The sequence below is a fragment of the Platichthys flesus genome, chromosome 6 (genome assembly GCF_949316205.1).
Source record: "Platichthys flesus chromosome 6, fPlaFle2.1, whole genome shotgun sequence".
NCBI classification, from domain to species: Eukaryota; Metazoa; Chordata; class Actinopteri; order Pleuronectiformes; family Pleuronectidae; genus Platichthys; species Platichthys flesus.
Window position 1 is genome coordinate 3,139,098 of NC_084950.1, and position 23,458 is coordinate 3,162,555.

General features: G+C 42.4%; 1 protein-coding gene across 2 annotated transcripts; it reads left to right on the forward strand.

Moving 5' to 3' along the window:
• The first annotated feature begins 615 nt into the window (after window positions 1–615).
• Window positions 616–22,075, forward strand: edc4 (enhancer of mRNA decapping 4). 2 transcript variants are annotated; one of them, XM_062389919.1, is made up of 30 exons: window positions 616–801; window positions 2,159–2,321; window positions 2,411–2,522; window positions 2,680–2,779; window positions 2,892–3,078; window positions 3,311–3,458; window positions 3,734–3,838; window positions 3,992–4,104; window positions 4,177–4,275; window positions 4,395–4,490; window positions 4,579–4,678; window positions 5,084–5,264; window positions 5,581–5,647; window positions 5,758–5,849; window positions 6,198–6,382; window positions 6,954–7,033; window positions 7,691–7,814; window positions 7,910–8,202; window positions 8,282–8,512; window positions 8,800–8,898; window positions 9,096–9,239; window positions 9,616–9,652; window positions 9,943–10,090; window positions 10,370–10,525; window positions 12,975–13,090; window positions 13,494–13,659; window positions 14,796–14,982; window positions 15,711–15,930; window positions 16,707–16,870; window positions 19,670–22,075. In XM_062389919.1, the coding sequence occupies exons 1-30, from the start codon at window positions 714–716 to the stop codon at window positions 19,851–19,853; spliced, it is 4,185 nt and encodes a 1,394-aa protein (XP_062245903.1). In that variant the 5' UTR covers window positions 616–713; the 3' UTR covers window positions 19,854–22,075. The 2 variants fall into 2 exon arrangements, with proteins under 2 accessions (XP_062245903.1, XP_062245904.1); XM_062389920.1 differs by having other exon boundaries at window positions 4,192–4,275.
• The last annotated feature ends 1,383 nt before the right edge of the window (window positions 22,076–23,458 follow it).

Below are 23,458 nucleotides of genomic sequence, written 5' to 3' on the forward strand. Positions count from 1 at the left end.
ACAGAATAAAAAGATTACCAGGTCAATAATCCTGTTTATTGTATTTCTGAACTTATTTGTGTAATTGTTATTGTCATGATGTTGTACTTCTTACAATTAAGATTTTAAATGTTCCACTTGTTTGTTTATATCTAATATCAGAAATATCATGTTTGAAATAAAACATAATAACACCACTTCTGTTCAATACGTGTGTTTGTAATGAATGCAATGCAATTGTGTGGGCTTTAAATGATGGGACCTCAGTGGTTTGATCTGACATGTTTTAAATGATATTTAGAGACATATTAAAAAACCTACAGTTGTAAGTTATGAAGCTGATGATGAATTTACCAAGTGATGAATAATAACAACAACAATTTCCATTTCACTGGACCTCTTTGGACAGCCAAGGGCATATAATAAATAAACACATCCATAATCAATATTTAACAATTAAGGAGAAACCAAGAAGTTGAATATGATTGAATAATAAAAGCACAATTACAAGCATCTAACAATCAGTGATATTATTCTCTGTAATGTTAATTATGATCGGAACCTGGGGTAGGAACCAACGAGCTGACTCCTCGAGAAGTCGGAGCCTGCGCCGCGGACATGTCGGAAGTTTAGACGGTTGCTCTGGGTGAACGAAGCGACCAGTGACAGTCTCGCATCAAACCAGAAACTATTGTCTTCCCCTGAACCGGCCCAGTCTCCCCTTTCCCTCACCCATGGCGTCTGGCTCGGATATAGACATTAAGGGTGCGACCCAGCACCTGCGGGACATCCTGAAGCTCGACCGCCCCAGCAGCAGCGCCGGTGAGTCGGAACCGGGATTTCAAAGCGGCTGCTCTAGGCCGCAGGTGGCTAGCGTTAGCCCGTTAGCATGCTAGCTGGCTAAGTGACTTGGTTTAGCGCGCGCCGCTTTCCAGAAGAACAACTAGCTCGAGTGCAGTCGCATTTCTTGTAGCCGAAAGATTCACACTAGCACCATTCAAATTCTATTTTGACTTTAATTAGATTGTACTTGGAGAAAAACCGGAAAGCTAACGACGTCGGGGGGGAAAAAGTGTCCAGTGGTTCTTCTTTTCCAAATGCTAGCTAAGCTGCGAGCTAGCTCCCGTCTCAGTCTATTCTCTGGTTTATTAAAGCGCAAACCTCAATGGAGTTGATAAAATGATGAATAGATAATCAAACGTGTTTTCCACAGCAGCTGCTCACTAGAGGCAATGCTGCTGTAAATCCAACTACACGTTTATTTCGCTTTAAGCCAATAAAACACTTTGCTGCTATCGACACTAGCTCGAGGCTCCGAAACTGCGCACGAAGCTCGGTCGCGTTCTGGGCTCGTGTGGGGTCACTCGCTTCAGCGTCAGTTTTTCATTCCTCTAACAAAGTGCACATGCGTTTAGCTAAAGTCACCTGATGGTTGGGGTGTTGCTGAGAAGACGGTGTGTGTCAGGGGCCCGTGGAGCGAGAGGGGACATGTGTCATTAACTGTGTGTGGGGACTGGAATATGTCCTGGAACTGCACCTACATTGTTTACCTCTGCAAGTTCTGAACCTCAAACATGCAGTATTAAAACAGTTTTCCTGCTCTGACACAATCTTCTATTCATAACCGTATGAAAGATGATAGATTTAATGTCTGTGAAGAAGTAGCAAAGTGTGAAATCTTTCATACACAAGTATCTTTGCTGTAACAGCAGCACATTTATTTGTTTAGTACACAACCACTTTTGCAGTTTCAGTTTCGTTGTAAGAGCCGGGACACAAATTGTATTTCCCAGGAAAACACAACCTAACAGAATGTGACCTAACAAAAAATACAAAGCTGAAAAAGCCAGAATGCAGAGAGATTTTAAAACCCCAAATAGATTTTTAAGTATATATTATATTTCTGTCACTCTTTCTTATTCAAGTTGCATGATTGCATATGTGGCGTCAATTTGATACAGTTAAAAAAGCTTTCACATAGAACCTCCCCCATTCTCTCTCCTCATTCCCGTGTACTGTCCTGTCATTAAAGGAGACATTCCTAAAAATATCTTAAACAAAAAGAAATATACCTTCACAGCATGTATTTGAAGGCTTAGCATTTTCTTGCTGGATTTGCATATGTATGCTTTCTAAGTCGTATCCCAACATAACCCGTGCGCTCCATTTCTTTCCTCAGATGCCCAATCCAGTGGTGCTCAGAGGAAGCCTTCTTTTAATGGAGAGCTGAATGGGCTACTGGGGGCAGCCGGCCTTCTGGGAAGCGTTGATAGGTCCATCATGTCAGACTCTACCGCCCCCATCTCCACAGACCTCTGCAGCACACAGGAGAGTCAGATAATGTGAGTGGGGTCCTAATTCTGTCACTGAACCATGAAAGCAGAGTTATATTTCAATGATCTCAAATTAAATCTATTTGGTGCATTTTCAGCTGCCTCTCCGGGGACGATGGCTCCACCTGCATCTCCATCACATCCAGCAATGTGGAGATTGTGGCAAGTCAAGACTCCAGCATCAACAGCAAGGCTCGAGGCAGCAACAAGGTAAACACTGCAATCATCAGCTACAACATGGATGTCCTTAGAAGTCTATAAATCAGAATAAAATCAAGCTGTTTCTTGGATTTGTATGTTTCTCAAAACGTGCATCTGTTATGACTCAATAAATAACAAGACATTGGACTGTTTTCTGTCTGTTAAGGTTAAAATTCAACCGGTTGCCAAGTACGACTGGGAACACAAGTATTATTATGGCAGGCTGATAGCAGTGTCCAACTCCTTCCTCGCTTATGCCATCAGAGGTGAGAGTCCTTTTATTCCACTAGTCTTGCAATTTTCTTTGTATTTAGTGCTGTGAGACCCCAGGTCCCTTGGTTTATGTGCTGTCTATAAAATAAACATTTCTTCCTTCAGGAGCCAACAACCATGCAATGATTCGTGTCCTGAGTCTGTCTTCTGCTGAGCGTTCCCTGCTGAAGGGATTCACAGGGGCTGTCACAGATCTGGCCTTTGCCCACCTCGACTCTTCTCTGTTGGGTTGTGTAGATGAGGCAGGCAACCTAATGGTCTGGCAACTCACCTGCACTGGAAACAAGATTCTGTATCCTGACATGTGGAAAAGGATGTGTGGGAGAATCTGTGTGTGTGGATTTTACAGCCTCTATTTGTACTTTTTATATTTCTGTGTCTCCTAACTATTTAAACACCAGTCTACACAACTTGTGATTTAACACAAACCTCAGATTTCACCCACTAAATTGTCGCAGTAGGGATAGTAGATCTTCCAAGTACTGGTTTTCTTTCCCATTTTCCTTAGCTAATGTTCCCCACAGAGATCAGATAGTGATTCATATAAGACGGCCTGATGACACTCCCCTGAACTCCCACAGACGCCTCATCTGGTGTCCGTTCATTCTGGATGACAACGAGGAGAATCAGGACGACGCCAGCCAGACCCTGGCCCTCCTACATGAAGACAGGGTATCAGAAGAATTCCTTACTAAAGTAGATTTTAAGAACAGAGTAATAAATTAGGAAGTTATATATGGATATGTAGTAATATTGACCTATTACCACATTTACATTCCATTAACAGCTAATGTAGAGGAGAAAAACCCTTGATTATAGATAAGGAATGTTCAGTTCCCATCATCATTTTAACTCTACGAAGAAGAGAGAACACTGAAGTCTGATTATCACCATGTATAAGAAACATTACGTACCTGATCATTCATTTAGCTGCTCCCTTCTTCTAGGCTGAGGTGTGGGACCTGGAAGTCTTGAGAGCCAACCACAGCAGTTGGCCTGTCGATGCCACAGACGTAAAGGAAGGCCTCATCACAGTGAAGGGACATACTCAGGTAGGCATTGTTTTGAAACCTTCAAAACAATAAAATAAACTAAAGCCAAAGTAAGGACAATAAGTATAAAATGTTATATTTTACCATTTGGGATTGTTACACAGATTCCTTACCATGCTAACACTATATATTTATTTATGTCTGTCCCTGCAGCGAGTCAGTGAAGGGGCCTTGTCTCCAGACGGAACCGTGTTAGCCACAGCCAGCCATGATGGATACATCAAGTTCTGGCAGATATACATAGAAGGACGACAGGACAAGCCGAGGTAAAAACATGTTTCTTTGAATGTGTGATTTTGCTGGTCTCTCCCCACCTTCTCATTCACTGTTTCACTTAGCTCTCCGTTTTCCAGATGTCTGCATGAATTGCAACCTCACGGAGGACGTCCCCTCTCCTGCCTTCTTTTCTGTGACAACCACAAGAGACAGGACCCAGAGTAAGTACAACACAGATGCACACACAGCCTTCAGTAAGAAAACTGTGATATACAGAACATGTTTAGTTCTTGTATTTTCTCTTTCTCCTTCATCACCTCTGGTTCTTTCTTCTTTTCAGGGTTCCTTTCTGGCGTTTCCTCATAACGGGAGCTGATCAGAACCAGGAGTTGAAGCTGTGGTGCACTGTTTCCTGGACCTGTTTACAGACCATCAGGTTATTCATTTGTTTTATCATTACAGATATAACCTGTTATCGTATGGTAGAGCAATTCTAATTCTAATGCTTTTGTTTACTCTCGTAGGTTCTCTCCAGATCCGTTCAACTCCTCAGCTCTGCCAAGTTTGAAGGCCAGTCTGGACCTCGCTGCTGAGTATCTCATCCTCACTGACGTACAGAGGAAGGTCAGCACAATGTTTTAATTATATTTTTTAGAAATTTCACTAATAAGACTTAATAAATAATAAAGTGCTTTTACATTAGTCTTGATTGAAATTAAGCAATTTCAGGTGATTTTTCTATCAATCACTGTCACTCCATCGATATTGCAGCATTAATCTGAACATGAGCTTCGCCCTTGAGGGTTTAAATCCTTGTTTGGGAAATAGTTTCACTTAATTAAACACCAATTTAATTAGTTCAAGCTTGCGGTAAACCTAATCCCAGACTCAGTTAGGTTTTTATATTGATGAAAGGGCCATTCTTACTAGAACGAGGTATAATCAGTCCATGAAACCTTTTCATTTCTACCTACCTTCCCTTCCCACCCAAGCCTGACTTCACACTGTGTTGGCGTCGTTCTCTCCCAGGTTTTGTATGTGATGGAGCTGCGGCAGGACATGGAGAAAGGGAAGGCCAATTTCACAGCTGTGTCAGAGTTCCTGCTGACTCACCCTGTGCTCAGCTTCGGAGTCCGGGACGTCGCCCACAGCCGACTGCAACACACTGAGGTCCTCCCTGCAGAGGATGAGAGTGAGAGCATGACGACAGGTACACACACACAGACTGACAGCTTTGAGAGTGTGGGTGGTTGGTTGTGCTGTCAACCACATCAACTCTTTTTGGGGTGTTTATGAGTGATGTGCGACTGTATGGAGTTGAACAAAGTATATTCTTATTTATTTATGTACCTAAAGTTAGCAACATCAATCTTGGGGAGTCACAAGGGATATTTTCTTTCTGAAAGGGGAGCACACTGCAGATTTTAAAAGTTGTTTTCCACTCTAAGACGCAATCATTATATATGTAGCAACATTGATCTAAATAACACAACATTACCATTCATGTGTGTGTTATTTTCTTTCAGAGGGCACTCAAGGACCCACAGAGTCCAAGTCTGGAATCCAGATTAAACTCTACTGTGTTCACACCAAGTAAGTCCCAAACTCACAATGTGATGTGAGGCACATGACAGGTACACCACCAAAGGGTCTGGAGCGAGAGGCTAAATCCATAAATGTGTGTTTGTGTTGTGTGTTTTCAGGACTCTGCAGGATGTCCAGATCTGGTTTCAACCCAACGCACGTTCCAATTCTTCACTGTTCCTGCCTCATTCTGATTCTCAGGATGGTTTTGGTGAGTCCAACACGCTTTGAAGGACAAAACCCAATCCATGATCTGTGTCATCTAGCTCCTCACATTCTGGGATAACAACATGATAGATATTGATCCATAATCAATAGATTTTTTTAGAAATTAAACAACTAACCTAATTAGTTACGTGTGATAATCATTAACTAATTCCTACACAACCAAAGTATTGATCGATTGAGATGAAAATTATAACAAAACTTGTCGGTTCAAAAGATATCTTGGATTGTGAAATGCAAAGAGATGCATTGATTATGTTGATTCCTTCACATGTAACAGATTTGTTTAAAATTACCACATAACTTAATGACTCTTGACATTTTGTGTTTCCAGCTGCTTTTTCGGATCATCTCGTTGACCAGAGTTCTGACAAAGAGTCAGGAGGTGGATCCCAGAACGACCTGCGGAAGATCCCATCTCTTCCCGCTCCCGCTGACTTCCTGTCTAGCTCTGTCTCTGGCAGTGGGCCGATGCCCAAGCTGATGACTCCCGATGCCTTCATGACACCAAGCACTTCGGTACGAACACTCGGAGGCCGTCTTTATCGCCAGTCTATCTCATGGTTAATGGAGGGGAAGTTGGGTTCATGTCTGCGTTTCACGACAGCATTCAGTTTTCACAAAGTTCAAAAACATCTACTCTGCTGCAAACATTTCTTTATTGGTTGCCTAGCAATATTTCCACCAAAAAAAGATCACCTTTTCCATTTAAGCTTGAGTTCTTCTGCCAGCACTTAACAGAGTTGAGCACAATACCACGTTAACACCAGTCTATACAAGCTGAGAACTGTTTTGATCCAGTGTCATCCAAGTGAAGACGTTCCTGAAATAAGAAACTGTCTGAATCTTCTTCTGAAAAGTGTCAAAATTATATAACTGTTAACTGAATTTATTTTTTGATTTTGTTGTTGCCATTGTGCTTCAGTTTGGAAAGTCATGCGATTTCCTGCCAGATATTAACTGACTAACATGGCAAAGTAAAGCAACAAAAATTATGTATGGGATAAATGTGCTTTAAACCACTTAGAAGGTATTTTCTTAACCCTTCATCATCTTTCTGCATGTAATTCTCACTTTGGTCACGTTGCAGGTACCAGCATCACCAGCCAGCAGCGCCAGCAGTCTGACCATTGTCACGGGTACCAGCAGCAACTCTGACTCAACTAACAGGTTGGTTTGTCTATAAAGTTTAGTTGCAATATGGGTTAAAACAAGTTATGTATACATCTGACATGTTTTAATGTAAAATATTTATCATCTTTTCTATATTGAATGCAGCTACAGTCATTCTAGTAAAAATCGGGTTTCACAGGTTGCTAAAAAGTGTCTTTGCAACCATTAAACATTTAATCAGTACTGAATAACTCTGATATCCCAGTTGTATAATGAGAATTTGTAGGGTAATTATTGTTCGTTTTTTTGTGTTTGAATGATAACTATTGATCATAGCTACATATTTTACTTACAGACTTACTATTAAGAGGTTTTCAGACATGGGCTCCAGGTAAAATATGGAGAATTGGCTACAGAGTTTACCCATAGTGGCACAGACCAGTTCACAACAGCATCAAACCCTGCAGCAGACACAGGCAGGAAGTGATGTATTAACACATTATACTATGAGGTCATGTGCGGAGCATCTCATTTGGTCATCTGCGTTCGCACATGCAAATTCCTCTGGAGAAAGTAGAGAGGGTCTGCAGAGTCCAGTGCATGTCTGAAAGCAGCTTTAGATTAACAAACCCACATCATTTGCTTGTGGTTGATTCTGGTCGTACACATTAACATGTATGGTTAAGGACAGTGTATCTGTGTTACCATGTGCAGAGCTCTAGACGATCACAGTCCTAACAGAGCTGAGAGCAGCAGCAGTAGTCTCACACTCTCTGCCTCCACCAGCAGCCCAAGAACTGCTTCTGCTGTCCTGCTGCCAGGACTGGAGAACCTACAGGTAGGCCCCAACACACTTTCCGTCTTTTAAAACACTCCCAATCCTCTTATAGTTTGATGTCTTATTTTCTATACATGCTTTCCCTCCATATCCAGGCTATGGCGTCTCCTAGTGGTCTTCTTTCACTCGACAACTCCCAGATCATGGACTCGCCAATCCTGCAAACACTGGCCTCTCCCACCAGGGCCCGCTCCCCTGATGTCATCTCATCCGCCTCCACCGCCATGTCCCAGGACATGCCGGAGATCGCTTCCCAGACATTGCAGCTTCAGCGTGGACTCATGTCCAGCTTGGAGCCTTTACCACTTTCTGCGCTTCAGACTGACAGCATGGCGTCTGCTGCCTCTGCTCTGCACCTGCTCACCTCTCCACGCACAGCCAACAGCAGGTATGCCGATGACCAGCAATGATACTGTAACTATTAGTGGTTTCTTAAATTAACCAAACTCCGGCATTTTCTGTCTCAGTCTTTTAGCCCTGGAACTGGGAGGTGCAGATGGGCCAGTAAGTGGCGCACTAGAGTCTGAGCCTAGACTCAGCCTCACTCCCTCTTTGCTGGAGAATGCCTTATCACAGGAGAACCCGGGGGTAGGAGGAGGCTCCTCAGATGGAAACGTTAGCCACACACCTTGGCCAGCTGCACCCGACATCACCAGAGAAACCAGGAACAGTCTCAGGGACAACGGCCTGGGAGACTGGTGAGAAATTCCCAACTTGCATGTAGAGGCAGGCGTTTCACAAATGTGAACATACACAACTACATCGGACGTCTCCTAGAAATTCTAAAACTTATTTTGCTAAATTCTACAGATGCTTTGGAAAAGTAAAACTTTGATGGTGTCTGTTTTGACTTGAAGTTCTCAAATAATTATTCGAACCTCTAGAAAGTTGTTTGAGGCTTTAAAATGTGAAGTTGAAATTGTGAAAGAAGTGTGAAAACCATTTATTAAACTGGTGTTTGTGTTGTATCTCTGCTGTGTTGTAGTTCAAGGGAAGAGTCAAAGGTGCACATAAACTCACCTTACCACCGACGCTCGTATCACCTCTCTCAGAACGACAGTCAGGACACCGTTGCAGAGCAGAGGTAACGCAAATAAACACACCTTCTCCCTTTTAATGCAAATAAGCAGACTCATGCCTTATCATCCACACAAAATAAGAAATTACACTGATCTGTGTCCTTTATCTACAGTTTCATTAAGTTGTTAATTAATTTTCCAAGCTGATTGAAGGCACATGTTATCTTACAGCTCTGTTGTTGTCTTGTGTGTCTGTTCCCAGCGACCCTGATGATGAGGTGGCCAGCCTGGGCTCGTCTTCAGGAAACTGTGGCTCTCGCTCCTCTCACAGGATCCCTGTGAAGGACTGGAAGACGTCACCACGAGGTTCTCCAAAACTCAAGAGGAAGATCAAGAAGGATGACGGGTACTTGCATATTAGCTGCAGGCTAAAGACACTTCTCTTCCGACTACACCTTGGTTAAGAAGATGTCTAATAACCATCGTCAACTCTGGTGTTTATAAAAGAAGAAAAAGAAGAACTACTTATTTATTGCACTAAAATGTAGTATGGCTTTTTTTAAGATTAGTTGGACTGTAACATAATTCTTGCTGTTCTAGTTTGTACCCTCGTGGTTGAATGCACTTCTTGAAAGCGTCACTATAATAATTATGATTTCTTTGCACATTAGGAGATTTTCAAAATATGTTATTTACAGAACTATATATATATGTATATATATATTAGTCCAATCTGTTGACTGTCTGTCACATAATGATGTTTCTTCTTTCCTTTCTCTCAGTGAAATGGCTCAATCCAGGCAAATGGACTCAGCTCAGGTAAGATGATCACAAAATATAGTTTTTATAGATTTTTCATACATTTCATTTGTTGTTCACTTTCAAGTTCTTTTGAAATGAAATTCGACCTAAGTTAATTAAACTAGAAATGTACTTTTGGCAACTATTTGAAAATATCAAGTGCTATTTCTAATCTTTTAGTTCATAATTCTCTAATTAGTTCAATGTTAAAACTAAAAAATGTTGTTACATGCAGGTGTAACTCCTACATTTCTAGCAGCACTTTACATGGCCTCCTTTTTTAAGTCATTGTCTCCATCTGCTTATAGATGAATGTTGAAGTTCAGGAGGAGTTGTTGATGCTCCTGCGCAGCCAGCAGAGGGAGCTGACTGAGCTGCGTGGACAGATTGAAACCATGCAGAGCTCCATAATGGCCCAGGTCGATCATGTCCTGTCCAACCACCAGGAGCAGGAACGTATCCTCTACTACAAGTTTTTAAAAGTTTTTGTTTTCATGTTTTCACCCCTCACCTTTTGCAGTTCCATATTTCCGTTTCACAACCCTGTATATTTATTCAGCCCCACAAACCACGTCTCATGAAACAAACAACAGAGCGGCACCTAGCAAACAGTTTACATCCTTGAACAGCAACAACACAAATGCATAACAAACAAGGACATCATATAAACAGTGACGGACAGTAAACAACATCTCACAGCTTGTTATTTTGAGCCTTGACCGCTCCCGACCTCAGAGCGCAGACTGGAACGAGTCCTGGCCGAGAGTCAGAATCACCAGCAGCAGCTTCAGGATCAGCTCAGCCAGCATCTCGGCCACACCCTCAGCTCCGCGCTCACCAGCCGATTGGACAAAGTGCTACGAGAGGAAATAAAGAAAACCGTCCCACAAAGTAAGAAAAGCACAAAAGCACACAAACGTTTCACAAACTTTTATGTGTTCAAACACACAGAGAAGTCTTATGTATTTCTCGGCACTCGGGGGGGGTTATGAAAACGCGGCCTGTGTTGAATGCAAGTGTCACTAATCTACATTCAATTCCAGCTCACTGGCATTAGCCTCCAGAGACTGGTACTTGATCTGTTTATCAGAAATAACATTATACATGCACACGTCTAAACTGCCCCATCTCAAGGATTAACATCTTTCTACGGCTTCCACTCAGAAAAAATAAATCAGGGGAGATGGAGGTGTTGTAGAACAAGTCGTGAGATATGACAACGTCCTGGTATTACAAGGAAATGTTTGAACGTGATAACACAGCAGCAGCCTTTAAATCACCAGCTCCCCATGTTCTCCTTTGTGTTTATTACAATAAAGCCATTTACACGGGTGCAATCGTAGGATTTGATCAGAGTCAGAATGTGGATACACAACTGGAAGGTGATTTCAAATTGAAGCATAAAATAAGATTGAGTTTAGTAAACAACACCTTAGGACTTTTCACAGTAAAACAACATCCTCACACACTTTTGCATTTCTATTAGAGGCCGACAGATGTGGATTTTTGGGGCCGAAGCTGATACTGGTATTAGGAAGTAAATGTCTATAGATGGAGCAGCCGATATGTGTACCTAAGAAAAAATTTGAAATGAATACTACGATTTTTGCCAACTCTTGTGACAAAAAAATGCATTTGAGGCTTGATATACATCAAGTCAGCTAACTAAAAAATAAACACTGATATTGATATGTCTATGAAAGTCTGATATTGGCTGATATAATCATTCAAGCTTTAAAAAGATCAGACTCTTATTTCAATTCATGGACTGAGACACTGCTTTTAAAGACACCTTGATATTTTTGAGCGGCTCGATTTATATCAATATCGACAGGAGCTGTTCTGTTATGACGGCAGACCTCTCTCCATTGTGGGAGTCAGAGCTCGACTCTGCTGACACCACGGGGAGTTTGTCAGAAGTCAAACGTACCATGTGATGGTGATATTGCACCAGTTCATTGTTTGCCAGTTACAAATTAAGATTTCATCAGTCTGCTCGTTTGCTGGCTCGTCATCTTTCAGTTCTGGTTTAGTAGACGAAACTATACTTGTCACTTCTTTATCTTTTCTCACTGACCACTGAAATGATATCCAACATTACAAATACAACTATTTACAAATATATTACAGTTTATTATATTCCAAACTGCAGAGTTGTGTGGCATTTATTTTGAGAAATAGCAATTTATTTATCTCTCTCTAACAGTTTCTATAGTCATTCATTTTAAAAACCAGTCTATCCGACCATTCAGCACAGCTGTGGCCGTTTACCTGTATGTAAGTCGATGTGCTGACTGTTTCATAAAGGAGAAATGAGGCGCTGCTGATCTGTCAGGTGCTCTTTAGTCAGTCAGGTAGAAGAACAAAAGTTAGATCCCAGAAGCTGAATAATGCAGACAGTCATGGAAAATAACTAAGGCACTCTGTCTTCAGGTAAAATAATATTATTAATTCATACTTGTGTCTTGGATCATCGGCAGAGAATCACACCAACAACCAGAGTCTTGACTCTGGGTCTTCACCAGGTCCAGACCATGAAATAATGATTATCTCCACTGGGCTGTCTCTCCTTCTCCTCACCAGATGCTGAGATGCACAGTAGTTGTAACAGAACAGAAAAGAGAGAAGGGAAAGAGGAGATTTAGCTGTTTTCATGCTGTTCAGGTGTTAAACTGTGGACAGAGGTGAAATGATGTGGACACAAATAGTTTTCAAAAATAACACAATGTCTGGAAACGCACTTGTGTTGCTATAGACACCGTCTGACTCTGCTTTGCTGTGGCTAAGTGAAGGTAACAGATGGAATGCTGAATCTTTTAAGGACATTAACAAAGAAACAGTATGTAATGGAGATCAGTCACGACACAGCTAATTAGTTTTTCACTTAATAAGGTCAGAACTTTGATTCCAGTCTGCGAATCAGGTCACTGCATCCTTGATTTGAATCAGCAGTGAATATTGAAAGATTAGCTTTTCATAGTAAAATAAATCTGGTGTATTTTGTTTCCTTTCTTTTACTCTCTTTTATCGTCTCTGCAAAGTTAAGTTTTGCTGCACAAGAAGTAGACCAATGCAAACCAGACAGAACATCAATAAGTCAATAATGCTTGAGATCATCCCAGGCACAGGTTAAATTAAATATAACAAAGCCAGCTAAGGTTTGTTGGACTGACACTATAATTAGGCCGTCTTTGGAGAGATCTTACTTTACCTCTCCTGCCCTGTATTTGGAGGATGAGATGTCCCTGTCTTTTTCCTCCTCTTCCTCCTCCTCTGATCACAGGCCTAATCACAAAAGAGTTCCTGCTAATCTGTCTTGTTAATTCTTTGCCCTCTCCAGCGATTTCAAAGAGCCTGGAGCCTGTGACAGGTCAGCTGAACAACACAATTGCTGCCAAGCTGACCGCTGTGGAGGTCACCCTGAAGGACAACGTCAGCAAGGTGGTCAAATCCAAGGTAGGTAACCGGCTTACTTCACCACTGTCTCTTTATATGCCTCTGCATCGGGCGACTTGGATTCAAAGATGAACTGATGTTCAAACTGGTCAAGTTTTAAAGTCGCTGTTGTGAATCCATGTCAGCCGAGAATCTTCCACTGTGTGAAATGAAAACTCCGGGGAAAGTCCCGACCTAATTGGACAGACAGTCTCTGGAGTTCCTTTGAAAAGGGCTTTAGACTCACTGTTAAACTTTAACATGCAATATCTCAAGTCTGCCTTAACATTTCAGCTGTCAGATGTAATTGTGACTGCAGTGGTTTGCAGAAGCAAGACACCAACAGGGCGTTAACTCCAGTTCATTGTAGAGTAAGTCATGTGGACTTCAACACAAAAATCTGTTTCTGCTTCCTGTTTCCCAGAACACGACGGATGCAATTGGTCGAGCCGCAGCTGAAGCGATGCAGGGGCCAATCCAGGCCGCGTACAAAGACGCCTTCCAGGGCATCGTGCTGCCCGTTTTTGAGAGAGGCTGCCAGTCCATGTTTCAGCAAATCAACGACAGCTTCAAACAAGGAACTCAAGACTGTAAGTCAAACTCAGCCGGCATCAACATCTGTGGTTTCATCAGCAAAGAATCATTAGTAAAGATTTAAAAGAAATGGCCGACTGCAACTCAAGACCAAATAAGGTGATTCCTCTTCAATCCTCTTTGTTATGTGTTCAAACTGCCCCTGGAAGCTTCTGCTGTGTCTCACGATGACATGTTTCCTAATGACGGAGAAACGGTTTGTTGATGTAGGTTGTTTCCCCGACGCAGACCTGAAATCATGGTCTGTTTATCGTGAAGTCTAATTAAATAACCATCTCTTTCAAAAAAGCTCAGGGACGGCTTTTGTAACGTCGACCTTTCAGAATCATGGCTCTGATGTTTTGATCTTTTTTCTCAGACTTTGTTCGTGCCCACCTCTCGAAGGCGGTGTTTTCTTTTTAAATCTTACAGAAGCTGTCATAGTGTGCATAGAGCAGAGTCTGCGGTAAATAGAAAGTCTGCAGCACCTCTCTGAGTCTGAGAGCTTGTTCCAATTTATATTTAATCCATGATCAAATTTAGAGTTCAGTGTTCTCTGCGTAAATATTGATTGTAACTAACATCAGCTCTCTACCACATAACTACTGCACACATCTCCAGCTGCTCTTTATACCCTCCCAGTGTCCCAGTTGTGGGAATTGTGGAAAAAATGGTTAAGTTAATCAACAAAGCAGTGCATTGGTATAGTGATGGTGACCATGCACTGATTACTAACGAACTGTTGATTTGATGCAACTTCAGATAAGTAAAAACCAAAGCCCAAACTTCCTGGCGGCAAAAGAAGAAACAGAGAAATGATTCATCATTTGAAATCTCTTTTCCAGCTTCATGTTTATCTAAACCTCTTTCCTACCGTCCGTATTAAGTAGATTTTAATAATTAGCCCGTAATATTATCCAGATCTCCAGGAAGTTTGGTGAAAAATCGACCAAATGCATGAAGTTTTGTGTAGTAGAGACTCATTATTCAGCTGATTTGTCTTCTGAGCTGCAGTGTTGGTTGTTAATGTTCAGTGCGTTTGGCATTTCTGCCGACCTTTCTCATTTGACACAATGGACCTTTTGACTGCATTTATACTACTTGTTTGGAGGGGAAAAATTATTATTAATATTTTTAATATTTTACATTGTAGACATCCAGCAGCTGGAGTCGCACATGAAGAACCGAAAGCAGAGGGAGCAAGAGGCCCGAGACCCCATGGTGGGCCAGCTCCAACAGATGATTGACAGCTTCCAAAACTCCAGTGATCAACTGGCCAATAACATCACAGCTAACGTCCGAGGCGAAGTCCAGCACCAGATCCAGATGATGGTGGGAAAGTATGTATCCAGATGTATAGAGATCCTAACGGTCTAATTAGAAATCTAGATGGACCCAGCTGTTCTCTTATGACTCCACATTTAAGCTCACTGTATTCATATTTCCCACACTCATAGATATCAGCTCCATACATTTGCTAGATTAAAAAAACAATGTAGGCCTTAAAAACTACATTTTAATAAAACTACCAACCAGGTCAAATCCCCCGGTCAGGATCTATCTCTGTACAACGTGCTTGGTTGTGGGAGAGACTATGAAGACCTGCCGTCCCGATGATGTTCCTTCATGTCTGTCACCTTCACATAGGTTTTACTGATTACCATTCTACTCTGATGTTTTCAATAAAAGATCTGCACATCAGCAGATGCCTATGGCAGCAGTCCTGGTCTTATTCACTGCCTATTGAGCAGGTGTGTAATGGATTGCAGAGTAGAAACAAGCAAAGCTTAATCCTGGAGCTCATGTAAGAACATAAACTCGATCCAGTCTCCTGTTCCCTCTGCAATTAATTCCGCGGCCTCTGGAGTTTGTATACGTGTCGTGGGTGGAGCAGAGAGCGAGTAGTTGGCCAAATAAAACTTCATAATATTGAAAAAGAATTGAAAATGCCCCGATTGAGCTGCGGCAGATTTTTTACTCCGAGATCCAGCATTGTAACTGAAGTCAAACGGAGCATAACCTTCTGTCTCTGCTCTCGTCTTGTTCCTCCTTTCTATTCCTCCCACAGTTTGCAGGAGTCTATTCTCAGTCACGTCCAGCGGATTGTTAAAGGGGAGGTGGGCATGGCCATGAAGGAGCAGCAGGCTGCCGTCACCTCCAGCATCATGCAGGCGATGAGGTCGGCTGCCGGCACGCCCGTCCCCACAGCACACCTCGACTACCAGACACAGCAGGCCAACATCCTGTCGCTCCTCCAGCAGGGCCAGCTCAACCAGGCTTTCCAGCAGGTAACACACACACACACATACACACACACACACACACACTAATGCTTAACCTGGTCTAGCAATGCCCAGGCTGCAGTCTCTGCAGCTGAATTGTTGAAAAGTTTTTTCCAGTTGATAATGAATGCAAACAACCTCCTATAACTTTAAATTATTCACTGGTACACATGCACTTATACACACACGGGGTCCACCAGGACTGCAGGACCCACAAAGCCTAATATATTGTTACTGCTTCACACAGTCCCCAATGCCGGCCCCACTCGTCCTGTAGCTCTGCTGCATTGGTGGTGTGAACAAAGGTTTATGTTATGAGCTGGAAACATAATGCTTCAAAGTTAATTATAGGGAAGCTGTAGGTTCTTAAAATGTCTTAAATTCAACTTTGCAGATAAATATATATTATTGTATAAATCATTAAATTGTCAGTATGGATAAGTTTTTATTTTTTACTGTGAACATTTTTCTCCTCTGCCAGATTTAAGAAGAATTATTAGTTCTATCTTTTTCTGGATAAGTTTATTCATTAAACTAATGGTGCTAGTTTATGAACATGGGAGAAATGCAAGGTCTTCAGAATGATGAGTACTCGTGGTGGATACAACCAGTTCTTGGAAGCACTTATAAAGCCAATTTTTTTTATAGCTGTAGACGTCCTGTAACATATGTTTCTCTTTCTAGTTTTAAGAGTTGCCAGTAACGTGAAGGTTACTGTTCGTCAAAGTTTGTTTTTATTACTTTGTTTATTCGTTATAAAATAAAATGTCCTCTGTCTCCAGGCTCTGTCAGCCACAGATCTGAACCTGGTGCTGTACGTGTGTGACACCATCGACTCTCAGCAGGTGTTTGGTCAGCACCCCTGCCCCCTGAGCCAGCCTGTCCTGCTGTCACTCATCCAGCAGCTGTCCTCCAACCTCTCCACCCGCTCTGAGCTCAAAATCAAGTGAGGACACCACAGTTATTTTACCTTTTTTATTGTAAAGTATGTATATAATGTGATATTTCAGTCTAAAACATCATCATTCCTAACTTATAGATTACATTGCTGGTCTAAGGGCTCAGAGTAACTGTGTGTTTTTTTTGTTTGTAATTTAATCTGGGAGGTGAAAATCTATTTTGTCTTTGAGGCACAAACGTCTGTGATATCACAAAAGAAATGAATCCAGTGGTGTTGAGTCGTGTTGCTGCAATTCTTTGTTGTCACTGATGTTCCACAGTGTTCAAGCACATAGCGAATACATGGCCACACTGTTTAATTTTTTATAGGCATTAAACCTGTACCGCTCGGTTGCCAGGTTGTCTCTGCAGTTCTGCAGCGGTTCTGCCATGTTTAAACACCAGGTTTTAAATGCATGAGTGTGTGTGTGAGAAAGAGAACGAGGGCACCGGGGCCAATCAAAAAGTTAAGTCCTTTTTCTCATTATGAGAAATGGACCACCACAGTCTTAAGTGTATTAATTAATGGAAAGTTCCACACTCATCTTCGACTGCAGCAGACGAGTGAGGCTGCCCCCAGCAAACTGTTAAGTTAACGAGAAACCTCCACCAAGTCCCAACAGTCTCCTCACATTTCAATCAAGCTTATAGATATTACTCCCATAAATATGACTGATTTCCTTCTTTAAATCCAGATCTCCAGTGTTTGTTGATAAAAAAGCCTTCTGATCTGTCCCTTAATATAAACCACTCCAAGAATTAATTTAATAAAAGCCTAACCTCCGTGGCACCTGAATCTTGACGTACAAAATTCAAAATACCACAAATATTGATCTTTCTTACCCACTTTAGTTTGATGTAAGTCCTGTTCTTGAAAATGCAGCAGGCATAACTTGCAATTTTGGAAAATACCACCAGTTTCAATCAAAAACCAGTGAAGTGTGTAAGTTGTCGTCTCCACAACACGTCTGGAGTTTCAACTCATTTTCTCACAAAGCAGCGGAAGCAAACTCGTTATGAAATACATGACACACCTGTTCTCCCACACAGGCCCCGTCCTTCTTGCCCTTTGATCGATAATAAAGTCTCTCTTTGCCTAAACTTTTGCTCCCCATCTCATCTCCATCGCTCGTCCATTACTCCTCGTCTCCCGAGTGCTGAACGGTGCTAAACTGCTGACCCCATCACCCGGCTCCGTCTGCAGCTCCGCTCCACGGCTGCCTGGGGAGCCTAAATGATCCCGTGAATAGCATTGCAGTTTTTGATGCTCGCTATTGTTCTGCTCCTTCCGTGTCCTTGTGTCTTTTTATCCCGTCGTTCATTCCCGCTCTACTGCTTTTTCTGCTCTTTTAACGTTGTGCGTTGTGCGGTTTTCCTTTTTCTAACGAGTGGTTGGACTCGAGAGTGTGTTGACAGCGCAGTAGATGGTGATACTAGGATACAAGTGGTGTTTCTGAGATGGAGATGAATGGGGGAACATGTAAAGAAGCTGTTTCCTCACATGGGGTCACTCAGGAGGCTGACAGGAGAAACTCTGAAGAGTGTCTAAAGCAACTGACTCTGACTTCTGAGTTCCCACGTGCAGATCATTTTAAGATATTATGCCGAATGTGTCTGAAAGCAGCCTGAGGGAAGAGGAGCAGCACAGAACTGGAGATATTCAGAGTTTCTTCAGCATCTTAAATTCAATAATCAGAATTTTAGACCTTTATAAAGTCATAAACATAAAAATTAGGTCTTCATTATGTTAATCTACATGTTACTGTGTCACTGTGTGTTGTAGTTCTTTCTCCATGATACAAATATTAGCCTGTTGCAATAAAACTACAAACATCTCGGTCAGAATCGATCTCCGTTCACTCGGCTTATTCTCTACTTCACCTTGTATTGAATTATTGGGAAGTGAGTGATTCTGGGACTTGATGTTCCTTCATATCTGTCGTACTTGACCTAGATCTTGAGTTTGATTCATCATGGCCTTAAACAGTCTTAGATTTAACTCTAAAGCCTGTGGAGCACAGTCTGGAGTCTTTCCACCGAACGTTTGACTGGATTAATAAAGAGTTAAACGTGGTGTAGCCTGAGCGAGAGGACAGGACACAGGTGAGGACGAGAGAAACTCAATTTGTGCTGTGAGATTTGAGGTGAGACGCTCACGTTCACACAGCGGGCCGGTCGCCAGGAAGGAGATCAAGGACGACACTTGATTCAATCTGTGAAATGCGACCGGGACAGAGTCTGAACTATCTGTGTTCCCTGCAGCTGCTTCAGGGGTCAAAACACAGAGTCTGCCCACAATCCCTTGTTCTGCTTTTATATCAGAGAGAGAGAAGTTTCATGTTGTTCACGTCAAACCTATTTAATTAAATTTTCTCCTCATAGAACTAAAATGACTACAACCTGTTGTGCTAAGTTCATTTTGTCATCGGGCTTTTTTCCTGCCTTGTGACTTAAAGCAACATATGAAATAGAAGCTTCATTCAAATGAGTTTGACGTTTGAATGACTGAGAATGTTTCCTCTTTTCATTTCCACTCTTCACCCTGAACGCCTGTTCTGTGTGACTGGTGAGTGGGTTCGATCTCCTGTGAGCAGAACTGACTGAGAGTCACAGCTTCAACTGTCACAACCAGCTCCAGCAGGTTGAAGAGTGAAGCTGAACTGAGATCAGTTAAAAAGAATTCTAAGTTATTAAAAACCAGAGTTTATTGTGGGGCTATTTTTCAAACGGGTTCTGAAATCTGCTTGTTTAGAAAAGTCTGTTCCTCTTGAGTCTAACGTCTCTCTCCCTCTGTGTCCCTGTGCAGTTACCTGGAGGACGCGGTGATGAACCTGGACCACGGCGACCCGCTGACCAGAGACCACATGTCCTCCGTGTTGGCCCAGGTCCGACCCAAGCTCTTTGCGTTCCTGCAGCAGGACCCCCACAGCCTGCTCAGCAAGAGGGCGCGGCGCCTGATGATGATGCTGCAGGGTCTCGTCAACCACTAGCTCTCCGTCTGGAGTCCGGTGCTGAGGAGACGGATGCAGATCACGAGTCCAGTTTTGTTAAGAGAGTCCAGGACGACCTCAGCCTCTTCGTCGGAGCGTGAGGATGAAACTCGTTGGTTGGAGACGAAGACGAGGGATGAAAACTTTTCACTTGGTTAAAGAAGGTTCCCTCCAGTTCCTCCACACATTCTTTGTTCCTCCTCCTCTCACTGCACCAGGGACGTGTCATGTTAGGAAATGGACTGTTTTTGTTATGCCTCCACCCCCCCCCCCCCCCTCGTCATACCTTCAATGCAAAGCAACAACATTCAGAGAGATGGTTGTTGTCTGTTAAAGAGACTCTAAGTTCACTCTAGGTTCTTCCACACGTCCATTACTGCTGCTGCTCCTCTTCCTCCTGATCAAAAAGACGACTGCCTCACAGACGGCAGCCCAGCCCTGATAATTATGGTCATCTCTCCCTCCACCCCCCCGACCCGACGCCTAGAACCAGACCGTTCATGTTGCATCATCCAAATGTGCAAAAGACTCAAAGAATGTGCAGCTGAGCGAAACGCTGCCGGTTCCTTTTTGTTCCGCTCTGTTCCTCCGACCCGTCGGGCGACACGTTGAGTTTCTGGACCTGGTGCTGACGCTGCCTCTGAGCAACAGAAACAACAGAAGTGCACAGAAATGCCGCGGCGTCTCTCGGCCATCGGAGCAAACACGAGGCTCGGACGCATCTTTTCTTTCTTTCTCCGGAGCAGCGTCCTCCTCCTCCTCGCTCGGAGCTACAGTGGAATTCAGCTGCAGCAGGAACACGCTCCTCAGTTTTCTTTAACAACCCAGCGACTCCCAGGAACCAGAAGAATCAAACATCCAAGAGCCAATTCATGCTGGTGGGATCTTTCTCCTTTCAGTTGTTTCTCATTAGGTTGGAGATAAAAAACTAAAAACCCGCAACACGCCAAATCTGTCTCAGCGAGGATCAGCGCGTGGAATTGTTTTACTGAAAGTTAATAAGATTTGTTTTGTGTTTGGAGAATTCAGGATGAAACTCGTATCTCATTATACCTTTGTTATTCATCTGACCTTGTTTTCACAAATCTTATCGATGAGAGTTTCTGAAGGAAACAAATACGGCTAAAGGAGAAATAAATACAAAATATAAAAACACATTTGTGAAATCTTATAAATATTTTAGAAAGCCCTTCAGGCTGGAACAAATCCCCCTTTAAATTCTGAATGGTTCGGCGCCTGTTGAGAAGTTGGCAGTTTGTCCACGTGTGCAGCTCCGACTGCTTCTCTTCTGTCAGTCCCCTTTTTTTATATATATATATAAACATTTAGTATTTGTAAGACTTGTATACTTGCTTTAAAATTTGTCAAACTAGTTACTAAGCATAATAAAAAATGTTTCCTAAACTGTAATGGTTACTGCTGATGATTGTTTTTTGTTTTTTTTGTTTGTTTTTTTTAAATCAGGAAATTCAAAGTCATGTTTGTCAAACTCAATGTGCAGTTACTCCTCACAGACTCTAGGAGGCAGCACTTATTTGGATTGCAGATGTTCAGCCCGCTTGTCTTTTGGAAGTTTTGAGTTCAGAAAATCATTCCTGCTTTTTGTCCATTGATCCGAACATCGAACCCGTCGAGTTCCGGTTGTGAAAGCACTGATTCTTCATCTTGATTTAAAGTGTGTGTGTGCAATGGTTTGTGTGAAGCTCAGTTACACACGTTGTTTAATTCACAACAGGGCGTTCACACTTCTGCTGATTGTAAAACAAACGCTGTGTTTATTTGACCCCCCCATGTGTTCAGAATCAGTTAAGGTGGATTTGTCAAGCAAGTGCCTTATTGTTCTCGATCTGTTTTGGACGATTAATCTCATTTAGACAACTTGTAATGTTCAGTCGTGACAAAAAAATATCTCATTTAACTCTTACATGTTTTATTTCATTTAAAACCGGGATCTGAACGTGCAGCTGAAGCGGCAGCGAGAGGAGAACCTGTGCGTTCAGTTTGAAAACATCCGGCTCACGACTCTGCACCCGGACAGAGGAACGATCATGTCAGCGAGGAAAAGAGAGAAATGTTTATTCTGACTGAAGAAGAGGAAACCGTCTGTTTTCTGTTTTCTCTCTTCCCGTTGTGTTCATCTCCCTCGGCTTGTTAAGTTGTTGTCTTTTACAGTTTCTTTTACCCTCAACATTTTGGAATAAAATTAAAAAAGACTTGGTTAATTTATTGCGTCTTTATTTTCAGTCCAACGTCTGAAGTCGGCTCCATTTCTTCAAAATGTGTTAATATACATTTTTATTTTAATCTTCTTGCTGCAACTTCACATTTATTTAGTGTTCAGTTTATTTAACACAAAAATGTAGCTCATAAAAATAAACGAATATACAACAAGTGACAAACACTGCATCACATGTAAAACTTACTAGGTATAGAAATCAATGTTTACGGGGATTAAGGACATTTCTTATCCATTAGACTACTCCAGTGATCTATAATCACTTTCAGATTAATGTGTTTACATAAAGATGGTTTATTAAATAAAACCCCTTTTAGATGTTGGGGTGTATTGTTTCTGACCTTTTGGCTACTGCCCCTTCTTACTGGACACCTGATTGGCTCCTCTGTGTATATCGTGGCCCTCTTACAACCCCTGATCTAGAACATGTCCGTCATTGGTCTAACTGGGAATCCATAGGTTCATAAGATTATTAATCTCTGCTCCAGTTGATCTGAGTCTCTGGAAACCAGCAGATTGCACTTTTAACAGTGTTTAAACCTGATGCATGGGTATTGAACATCTATGAGAACGATTTATTCTAGATCTGATTCTCTAATTACTAATATCTGATGTGGTTTTAATAGATCTGCTCTTTAAACAGTTCTCATACTAACTCATCTGGATGTTTCAGCAGATGTTTAAACCTCATGAACAGTGTTTGTAGTGAGTTTACTCGAATATTCTTTAAATCTCTAGTGGCAGAAACTTGGACTATGGGCAGAGAAGGTCTCTGGTTCGTCTCGGGTTCGACTCCACGGAGAGACAACAAAAGACGAACCTGGATTGATCTGTCCAAAAATCCAAGAGTCTCCCTACCCTGTCTAGTGCCCCTGAGCAAGGCACCTTACTCCCCCAACATCTGCTCCCCGAGCGCCGTACATGGTCGCTCACTGCTCTGTTTGTCCTGCACCAGATGGGTCAAAAGCAGAAGTTAAATTTCCCTACCTGCATGAGTGTGCCTTTGCATGTCTGTGCATGTATTTGGGACGAATAAATGCATCTTAATCTTAATCTTAAAGATATTTTTCACTATTGAAGTCCAGCACAACACCAACACAAGGCTGCTGCTTGTTGTACTTTACGCATCGTTGTGCCAGAAACACCTGGATGCTCCTGAACGTCCTCCCTGCCTCACTCACTGTGCGCCCTGAGCGGACCTGAGTTCAGTGCAGCTCATGTGGGACTCCTCTGAGCTGCTGTGGAAAAACCTTCCTCCTCCTCCTCCTCCTCCTCCTCGGCAGGGACGCGCCCTCCCCTCCAAGCTCAGCGGAGCGCACCGTGGATGCTCTAACGCAGGAGAACAGAGCTGCAGCAGCAGGGAGACACT

Excerpts from the sequence above, each read along its gene's own strand:
- edc4 (XM_062389919.1), top strand. The coding sequence starts at position 714 with ATGGCGTCTGGCTCGGATATAGACATTAAGGGTGCGACCCAGCACCTG. Across the intron at positions 5,265-5,580 it reads GAGTGAGAGCATGACGACAG|AGGGCACTCAAGGACCCACA; the intron begins GTACACACACAC and ends ATTTTCTTTCAG. Across the intron at positions 15,931-16,706 it reads TCAACCAGGCTTTCCAGCAG|GCTCTGTCAGCCACAGATCT; the intron begins GTAACACACACA and ends CTCTGTCTCCAG.